The sequence below is a fragment of the Erythrolamprus reginae genome, chromosome 3 (genome assembly GCF_031021105.1).
Source record: "Erythrolamprus reginae isolate rEryReg1 chromosome 3, rEryReg1.hap1, whole genome shotgun sequence".
Taxonomy (NCBI): Eukaryota; Metazoa; Chordata; class Lepidosauria; order Squamata; family Dipsadidae; genus Erythrolamprus; species Erythrolamprus reginae.
Window position 1 is genome coordinate 150,883,880 of NC_091952.1, and position 10,858 is coordinate 150,894,737.

General features: G+C 38.7%; 1 protein-coding gene across 1 annotated transcript in view; it reads right to left on the reverse strand.

Annotated features, from left to right (window-relative positions):
- Positions 1-9,769, reverse strand: part of ADAMTS16 (ADAM metallopeptidase with thrombospondin type 1 motif 16) — a 110,122-nt gene extending 100,353 nt beyond the window's left edge. Inside the window, exons 1-3 of the mRNA XM_070747015.1 lie at positions 9,670-9,769; positions 8,807-8,894; positions 3,410-3,735 (exon numbers count right to left, since the gene is read on the reverse strand). Of these exons, the coding sequence (XP_070603116.1) occupies positions 3,410-3,735; positions 8,807-8,894; positions 9,670-9,723 (468 nt within the window). The 5' untranslated portion in view covers positions 9,724-9,769. The remainder of the gene's footprint in view (positions 1-3,409; positions 3,736-8,806; positions 8,895-9,669) is intronic.
- Between the last annotated feature and the right edge of the window lie 1,089 nt (positions 9,770-10,858).

Consider the following 10,858-nt stretch of genomic DNA (forward strand, 5'->3'; position numbering starts at 1 on the left):
TGGTATAGGGTTTGCTTGCACAGGGGGTTGGACTAGATGACCTATAAGGTCCCTTCCAATTCTGTTCATCTGTATCTAAGATACTCAGTGACGGAAATTGCCTTGTTGTGAGCCGCCCCGAGTCTTCGGAGAGGGGCGGCATACAAATCTAATAAATAATAATAATAATAATAATAATAATAATAATAATAATAATAATAATAATAATAATAATAATAATAATGAAACATCAAGAATTAGCTCCATTTAAGATCAATCTACTGGGGTCAAGAATATAACCATAATCTTCAATCAGAATGTATTATTCTTCAATCAGTACTGTAGATAGAATATCTAACATGCTATGAGTAAAATAATAATAATGAGTTATACATTCACAGTGTATAGAAGCCTCTTAGGCACTAGTCAATAAAGAACTTAATGTAAGTAATTGCTATGACTAACCAAATCTAAATTGTAGGCCACATTTGGCTCAGGTTATGCTAGAGATATTCCCTTTTAATTCAATACATGAGATAGAGAGGGAACCATAGGTGGGTTTCAGCAGGTTCTGACAAGTTATGCAGAACCAGTAGTGGAAATTTTGAGTAGTTTGGAGAACTGCTAAATAGCACCTCTGACTGGCTCCACCCCCACCTATTCTCTGCCTCCCGAGTCCCAGCTGATTGGGAGGAATGGGGATTTTGCAGTAACCTTCCCCATGGATTGTGGTGGGAATGGAGATTTTACAGTATCTTTCCCCTTCCATGCCCACCAAACCATACCATGCCCACCAAGTCATGCCTACAGAACTGGTAGTAAGAAATTTTGAATCTCACCACTGGTGGGAACTGGAAAAATTAAAAATAGATTGCTCATAATCCAGCATTGGGAAAGCCTACCACAATACCTCTTTTGACCTTACTTATTATGGGATGGGGGGGACTGTAATAAAATCCCCCTGATTTCTTCCCTGTTTTCTCTAGCTTTAACAGATTGGCAGCCAATATAGCAGAACCCTTTCCATCTATATTTAAATGGGAATAGGGGCCGCTGAAATCAATATAACTTAACAAAGAGTAAGCATATGTAGATTTGTTTGCTTTCCTGAACTCTAATTTCTACAGTCCCTTTGAGAATATTTATAGTTGCGGTTGAGAGGATAGCTTTTCTGTGACTGAAAGGTTATAGATATGAAAATGGGGCTAAATTAATTTTATAAATGGAATGCTATATTTTACAACCAATTAATCTTAACTGACAGTGATTAGTACAATTCATAGTAATTTAATATTTTGTACTGGCTCTGTCTTTTTTGGGAGCATAGATTCTGGCAAGTGTAAAGATGTATACGAATAGCTCAATACAAGTATGTCACATGCAACTTTAATTGGAGAAATAAAATCTCCAGGACTGGTCTCAATGGGAAGTTCTGAAAGCTAGACTGTTTACAGAACAATTCTGTTTATTTATAAGTTTTCTGGGTGGTCAAATATTTTTTTATGAGAAATTATCCGAAATTTGTGGTTCCCTAGTAAAGCTGAAATAGGAACTCACGTGTCTTTTCCATAAAACTAATCAGTGACATCAGATGGCTAGCAACACAAAAGGGCTCAGGATGGGATATTGGGTAACAATAAGATGAAATGACTGATAAAACTGAGTACAGTTAATTTAATTCTTAATTCGTTCCGTGACCAGGTTCTTAAGTAGACACATGCTTAAGTAGAAGCAATTTTTCCCATAGGAATCAACGTAAAAGCAAATAATGTGTGCAAACCTATTAGGAAAGAAATAAAAGCTTGGAATTTGGGTGGGAGGAGGAGGAATAATAATAATAATAATAATAATAATAATAATAATAATAATAATAATAATAATTTATTAGATTTGTATGCCGCCTCTCTCCAAAGACTTCGAAGAAGAAGAGGAGGAGGACAGTTGCTGCTGAAGGAAGAAGGTGAGGTGAGGGGAATCAAAAAAATCCAAAACTTTAAGGCCTTAAAAAAAAAAAAGAGGGACTCTGAGGCAGCACCCAGAGAAAGGAAAACGCTCAGTTCGCTCTGGGCTCAGTTTTTCTCTGGGCGCTGGCAGAGGTTTATTCCCTCTCCAAGCGCCCAGAGAAAGGAAAATGCTTTGTTCACTCTGGACTGCCAAAGCCTCCTTAAGTGCCACTGAAAGGCTCCTCTGGCAGCCCAGAAAAGCCCGAGATGGCCAGGATTAAAGGGGGAATGACAGGAAACTGGCCAGGCCTTCATGCCGCTCTCAAATTTCCAGGGAAATTTTTCCAGGCTCGGGTTCTTAAGTAAAAAATGGTTCTTAAATAGAGGCAAAAAAATCTTGAACACCCGGTTGTTATCTAGAAAAGTTCTTAAGTAGAGGCGTTCTTAGGTAGAGGTGCCACTGTATTTCTTTCAGTCTGCAAGATCTTTGTTCTCCTTCCCACATGAGATGAATGAATAAATGGTGCTCTGATCTAGGGGTGGGTTCATCTTACCTTTTCCTACAGGTGTATGTGCAGAGGGATGGTTTTCCTTCTGCACATGTTCAGAGAGCCGAAAATTGCCGAAAATTAGAAAAAAGTATAGTGACATGCACAGACTGGCAAAGACGGATCGGAGCCATCATGTCAAAATTGAGCAATCAGCAGGGCACTATTGGAGCGGCGCACCGGACTGCACCGGTAGGAGCCCACTTCTGGTCTGATCACAAAATATGCTCTGATCTGAGTCACCATTTAGCAACAAATTCAATACTTTCCCTTCTTCTACTTCCTAGCATGGTATTCAACCTAATCAAATCTTTCTGCCCCGAAAGTATTGGCATGATTATCACAGGATCATTCTTCACAGGAAGTCAGAGCTGTTGTGAGCTCGTTCTCACACTGCATGTAAAAAGCAAGGAATGAACAAATCTGATTATTTTCAAAACATAGATAAAAGGGAAGTGAGGCAGCTTGTTCAATAGAAGGCACAAAACAGTCCGCCTGCTAGGATGGGCAAGGTTTATATATTAAAAAACTCTACCAAATGAAGGCCTGTAACATGACTTTTTAAACAGGGTTAATTTTCAATTTCAATTCTTGTGTTGTTTTATTTTTTACTTTTTGGGTGGGATGATGATGAGCTTATCTAAGTGGATCCAGTCTTGTTTCCAATTCTGAAATGCAGACTTTCATGGAGGATTCATTACTATTTTTGTTAAATGAATATCTATTCAATATTACTCTACTCCATTTCATGATCCAAATCTTTCTTTGTCTAGTCGGATGCATGCCCAAGACTGCAGAGTTCTTAATTTATCACAAATGATTATATGTATGATTTGCTATCGAAATGCTCACAAATATTTTACCTATATAGAATGTGTTTTTTTCCCAATTGGACTTCCATATAACTTAAATTGTAGCATTTGTTACATCTCTACTTACCAAGCCTCCACATGTTGAAAGTGCTACAGTTGAATTTTTGTGCAATCGCAAAATGCCTTGATAAAAACAAAAGTCTTCAGATGGGAATGTCTGTACTGTCTTGGTTCTCCCCTTGCCCAGAGTTTGTACTGTAAATCCAGGTGCTACAAGAAAATTGGAGGTCTTAAGATCAAGCTGGAAGTCATGGCCAAATCCTTGGAAATGGAGATGTAATGAATCAGTTGATCTTCCTGAAGTTGATCGCTTCCTTCTTTCATGGTGTGCAATTGCATGGCTTATATAATCTCCATTTTGGTCTACTTCATATGCTGTCACAATGTCATATTCTGTAATCAGTAAAGGCATAGAATTAGATTGCAAATGGAAGTTCCAAGCATTTACAGATATAATTAAATTTGCAACTTAGCTCCTTAACTTAAAAACTAAATTAAAACTGCAGATAACTATCATTGATATATCCACTAGAAGACAGTGATAATGAGATGTAAGGGCTAAATATGAAAGAGTGTCTTGCTTAAGGCTATGAAGCCAACTGAGTGCTTCATGCAGGTGCTTCAGCTGCAATCAGCAATGCAGATCATCAAGAAAACTTTCATTTGGAATGTACCCTATATTAACATATAGAGGACAAAAGTATTAACCTACAACAAATTGGTTTAAATAATGTTATATATTAGTTAATATGTACCATTATATTAGTGTAAATATTTAAAGATCCTAGATCTTATATTATATTACTGTATATTACTGCAGCAGGCAGAGTGCTGTACTGCAGGCCACTGAAGCTGACTGTAGATCTGCAGGTCAGCGGTTCAAATGTCATCACCGGCTCAAGGTTGACTCAGCCTTCCATCCTTGCAAGGTGGGTAAAATGAGGACCTGGACTGTGGGGGCAATAGGCTGGCTCTGTTAAAAATTGCTATTGCTAACATGTTGTAAGCTGCCATGAGTCTACAGAGAAGGGCGGCATTAAAAAAAATTGAACAAATAAATAAATAAAATAAATTTTCTACAGTTATACTGATCGTATATAGCAAGTTATATGAAAGAATGTGGAAAAATGTATGGTTCAACAAAAATCACAGAATCATAGATGGTAGAAGGGTGAAGAGAATGCAAGTCCAAATTTGTGACCAGTTTAATCATGACTTAGTACCTGAAAGGAATTTATTAATTAAACAAATGCCTCTCGATCCAAAGATCGAATTGAATAAAGTGAGTGCAAATAAGTTTCCCAGGTGATATTTTACCAAATAGATAATGCTACTCCTGATAGCGTTATTTTAGTATTTGAAGTAATTTCAGCTTCCATTTACTGAAATACAACTTGACCAATCAGGACAATACTGTAACCAGGGGTGGGCTGCTGCCCGGATTGGTGCGGTAGCAAAAATGGAGCTCCACCCCAGAGCATCCAATTTGCAATGAAAGATGTTGAAAGAAAATGCAGGGCATCTTGCATAAGTCATGCCCACAGTGTGGTAGTAAAAAATTTGGTAGCCCTTCAATGGCTGTAACCCAAAAAATGTTAGACAAAAGAGGCCAAGTTCTCACTCTGGTCAACATAAATAATAGAAGAAAGAGTATGACATTTATATTTAGGCTACAGTCTTAGGCAGTGTTATGTTAGAAGATGCCCCAGTAAATTCCACATGGCTTACATTTCAGTACACATGTACGTTGTTGCTGATTCAATCATTTTTATATCTTTTTTCAAAACAGTTCAAGACGGTACAGTTGGCTGTTATTAAGTGTCCCAAGGAGATGTGTGAATAAGATCCAGTCCATGAAACAATTTGCCTTTGCCAATGTTTTGGGGTGTACCGAGACAGGAGAAATAGGTACCAGTGCATACAGGAAAGCAAGAACACATCCATTCTCCCTGCAAAGAATGAATTGAGCAGTTCCGTTTTCTTTCTGCTACCTGTCACTCTTTACCATCTTCTCCCTTAATTAGAGTAATCATTTCTCTGACCTTTTTCTTGGTTTTTTTTACATTGAAAGAAACTTTTAAAAATTATTTTGACATTTGTTGCAAATCTTAATTCATTCTGAGCCTTAGCTTTCCTGACTTCATCTTTGTAGATTTGGACTATATGCTGATACTTTGTCTTAGTTACATGTTTCTCTTTTTTACTTTCTTTTTACTTTCTGTCCTTTTTGTTTTTTAGTTTCAGGGTTCTTTATATAACCATGCTGGTTTCTTCTGGGATCAGTTATTTTTTTTCTGGTGGTATTGTACTAGACCGAGCTTTTATAATCTTATTTTTCAGAGTTTCCCAAGCTTCTTGAGATGTTTTCCCTTTAAACATTTCCACCCATGGAATCCTAACCAAGCTTGTTGAAATCAACTCTCTTAAAGCTTAAGATACCAGTTTGATTTTCTTCTATTGCTTGTGCCTACATTTTATTGAATTCCACTATCACATGGTCACTCTCTCTCAAAGTTTCCATAACTTCAACCCTTTCTATCATTTAATCTCTTTTAGTTAGAATTAAGTCCAGTTTAACCAATCCTCTAGTTCCAATCTTTACATTTGATAGACAAAGTTCTCTAGTAGATGCATCAGTTTGATTTTCAACTACTTGCAGAGTTTTTCTCCCAGTTGATGTCAGAATTGTTAAAGTCCCCCATTGCTATTATAGTGTGCATCCTGCACACATCAGCTAACTAATGATCACTCAACCTCTGTTTGGTTGAGTGGCCTATAGTATGACAGTGACACTTATGGCAATGTCATTCCTTTTTCCCTTTTATATTAACCCAAATTAACACTTGGCACCCTCTATTGTTCATTTCTTCTCCATTTGTGTATACTGTATTATCCTTTAGGACATTCTAGTAAATTATCACCCAAAGGACTGCAAACTTTTTTTCACTGGCCTGCCTTTTCTTTTTATCGGGGACTTCATCCTATTTTCCCAGAAATTTATTTTCATATAAAGCACTGTCAAGCAAACATTCTTTTTTTCAGGCAAGAAATCAAATATTCCTGCCTCTTTCACCAGCTTATTTACTTTTCATGCCAAGCATATAGGAAGAGTAAAGATGCAGAAGACATTTCATCATTAGCTATAAAAGACGTTTTCATTACTGTTTCCTCAATCTCAGCAACTTTAAAATGAGCGCATTTATATTCCCAACCCAGGCTGGGTAATTCTGGGTGTTAAACTCCCATCTCTTAAAGTTGTTGTGAAACTCTGTTTTATATTTATCCCAAATGCAAAACAGATAGATAGTCAAGAAAAAGGAACGTTTCTCCCTTGGAGACTTTTCACCTTAGGGATCCTTAGCGGAACCCCAATTCTTGCTATGTTGATGTAACATACAAATGCCATGATTCATGGTTCTGATCTTCCCTCCTGTCCTATATTTTTTAAGATTGATGTCCTCAAGATGTGTTTATGTACTGTCTGACCAGATAGATGTATTCTAGGTAGAAATAAGCTCAGAACAAATCTCAAAAGATGTTGTAGCTATTGACCCAGAGGCACCTCAGTTCACAACAATTCTATTGTTAGCTCTGGATGAGGTCATCCTTGAAGCAGGGAGGGGCTGCTGTGGCGTCCATCCCTGCATGAATACAGTTCAAGAGGGGTAAGACACATGGGCTCCAAAGTAATCCTCTCTGTGGTTAGCCTCACACTCTTGAACTCCTTGGTTTGGAGACTGGTCTTGCTCCTTTTGTATTGACCTTATACAAACTAGCAAACATAGTTCACAGATTGGGTGAACTTTTTTTTAGCATTGCTTCATTGTCAGATGTAATGCATACTTATACTATTTATTGTATAGTGAGCAGGTCATTATCAAAATACAGTCAGATAACATTAGAGATATTATGTGCCATCAACAGATAAATGCTTTAGATATTTATGCCAGTCAGGGAAGGAGGAGATTCCACTCTTTACTGTCTACTCCAAAAATGACTTGCTAAAAGGAGGACAGAACATACCAACACTTTTTATACTAGAGAAGGAAGATACAAATCTTCTCTTGCATATTCAATATAAGAGGGGCCAAGCATTGGTCTCCTCTTTGGAAGTATGTTCACTCACTGGATTAATACACCTTGGCACTTAAAGTGGTTAGATGAGTAGTCAAAATATTATTATTCATTAATACTAATATTAACTAAGTATTCAAAGATATTAATATTGGTTATTTATTATATTTACTGTTATTATTGGGATAATAATTTTATTATTTTATTTTATTGTTGGGTTTTAGTTGCTTGGTTGTTTTATGATTTTGATAAAAGCTGCTCACCTGGTTGTGAGAAAAGGGTGCATATGTTTGTGTTCTCACACAGGACAGTTACTCACTGATTCTGAAATATTTGCAAGGCAAACAGAGCAAGCCGCTGATTGGCTCTGATCTTTATTAGGTTCCTATTGCTGTGTGATAAGACCTCACTGAGAGCAACAGTTATTCATTAGCTTGAATGTGTGCGGGTGTTATTTCCTCATCCATTAAGTTATTATTGTTAGGTTTTAAGTTGCAGGGCAGCAACTCTAGGCTGGAAGAAAGCCAGTAACAAATATATCAGTTTAATTTAAGAAAGTCATGTTCAATCTTTTGACACAGAGTAATGAAACACATCAAATATAGCCCACAATTCACAATTATTACCATGCCAAATATCAGCAGATAAATTCAATAATTCAGTCTTACTAATAAAACACAGAACTTGGCACATATAAAAAGCAGTAAGATTTCTTAATAGCCTACTTGTAAGCATTTTATTTGGAATTAATCTCTCCAAATTCAATATCATTTGCTCCCATGTGGGTTTATAACTGGATAAATTACATTTAACAGGTTAATTGTTTATGCTTTAAATGTTTAGCTTATTCTTATCTGAATCCCCACAGAATGATACAGCCAACATTATGCAAGTTTAATTGACAGCTAGTTCCATTATTTTGGTGGGGCTAAATTCCAAGAAAGTGTACTTCCCTCTGTGATTAAAGTGGGATATATTTCCAAACATGCTTAAGATTAAACAATATAAACAACCCAGTTTTACAATTCTCCTATATCTGAAACAGGAGCTTTTGGACTGCTCATAGGATCATATTAATGTACAAAATTTCAGTTAACGTCTCTGAAAGTTCATACGAAATAATACAGCACATTAAAATCGCAGTCCTTTTACTACTAAACACTATGGCATTCACTTCCAAGTCAACATGCACTGCATTTACACTCTGGAGATGGATGCCTGCTATCAGTGAGACGTTGGTGCATTTGCAAAATATCATAAAAGGAAGTCAAAGGGTTGTTTTCAGGTATCATTCACTTTACATACAGTAATGCTATTCTTCATTACATAACTTGAGCAGTTAGGAAATGAGTAAAATTCAGGACAAATATTCAAAGTTCTGTTAACTTACCACTATTATCTGTGAAGTGCAGCAACTCTGAATGCAAAGAGGAAAAAGGGAGATGTTGTCTTCCTTCAGCTGTTTGACCCACACATCCCTATGAAATAATAATGATAATAATAATAATAATAATAATAATAATGACATCCTGATTGTGGAGAAAAAGAAAGCATGGATCATCGACATCACAATCCCAGGAGACAGCAGAATTGAGGAGAAGCAGCTAGAGAAATTTGTGAAATATGAAGATCTAAAAGTCGAGCTGCAACGACTCTGGCATAAGCCAGTGAAAGTGGTCCCAGTGGTACTTGGCACGCTGGGTGCAGTGCCAAAGGATCTCAGCAGACATTTGAAAACCATCGGAATTGACAAAATCTCCATCTGTCAATTGCAAAAGGCCGCTTTACTGGGATCAGCAAACATAATTCGCCGCTACATCACACAGTCCTAGGTGCTTGGAAAGCACCCGACTGGTGATGAAATACGAAATCCAGCATAGTGTATTTACATAATAATAATAATAATAATAATAATAATAATAATAATAATAATAATAATAATAACAACAACAACAACAACAACAACAACAACAACACAACGATTATGATGATGATGAAAAACAAGAAACCATTTGAAATAGAGGCAGAGACCAACAATCTTTTCCTCCACCCTCAATATTTTGCAAAGGGGAATGCAGTCACATTTTACAAACAAGCAACAGCAACAACAACCCCAAAACTTCTAACATTGTACAAGAGAACATCCCCGAGCCATTCGCGTTGACGTCATGAATGCGGCTGGTAAGGGAACCGAGGGAGAAAAATGCGGGAAGGCAAAAGGCTTCAGCCCGGTTGCACTCTGGGCGAACGTACCTGTATTTCCAAGAAAAGCCAAAGCCACAGCCCCGCTAAGCAGTTTGAAGGCATCCTCCCGGGCAGTGCTGAATTGCAAGCTTGCGGGATGAATCGGACGGCGGGAAGCTGACTCCTGCTTTGGAAAGGGAAGTGGAGCCCTCTTCCAGGGTGGCAAAGACCGGCATCTGCGAGGGGGGGGGGGGGGTGAAGCTTTGCAGACAGGCAGCTAAAAGCGACCTTATGACAGGAATGAAGAGACCTCTTTCCCCAGCGGAGGCTCCGCGGCGAGGAGAACGCCCAGCGGCTGTTAAAAAGTGCCTGACCCAAAGCGGCGGGGCTGGTGGTAGTGCTGATGGTGTGGACGGTGACGGCAGCGGGCGTGGAAGGGTTGGAGGCTCCTTGTCGCGCCAGGTGTATCGCTCCAAGCCCGTCGCCCCATGCGAGCTTCTGAGGGGACCTCCCGCTTTGCCGGGTAACCAGCCGGCTCCCGCTGAATGACAGTCCCCTCGGCCCCGCCCCTTCCGCACCTGCAGCTGCCGCGGAGAAGCGGCGCGCTCTGACTGAGAAGCGGGGAAGTGGGCGGGGCTTGGGTCCCGCCGTCCAGCTAACTCAGTGTTTCCCAACCTTGGGCACTTGAAGACATTTGCACTCCAACTCCCAGAATTCCCCAGGCAGCACTCGCTGGGAAACACTGGGCTAACTGGCCTTTGTCCTGCTGAGCCACACAGGCGGGCAGGTATGAGAAAAGGCGGAGGGCAAGAAGAGGTAGTTAGTTAATCAGTTTGTTTATTTTTATTTATTTTGTCAATAGTATTAAAATACATGGTATAAGTAAATGTCTAAATCTGAAAGAGAAAAAAAGCAGTAGAAGTGATAATATTCATATACTGTACATGCAACAAGTAAAAATGAAGAAAGAGTAAGGACAGGGGACGGAAGGCACACTGGTGCCCTTATGCACGCCCCTTACTGACCTCTTAGGAATTGGGAGAGGTCAATAGTGGAGAGTCTAAAGGTAAAGTTTTGGGGGTGAGGAGATGATACTACAGAGTCCGGTTACTGAAGTCGTATTTTCTGCAGTGGAGTTTGGAGCGGTGTGTTGTTGTGGTTGAGGCTGAAGTAATTGTTGACCGAGAGAACTTTGGAGCATATGATTTTATGGGCTATGTATAGATTGTAGTTCTAAGCTTTCTAAGCCAAGGATTAT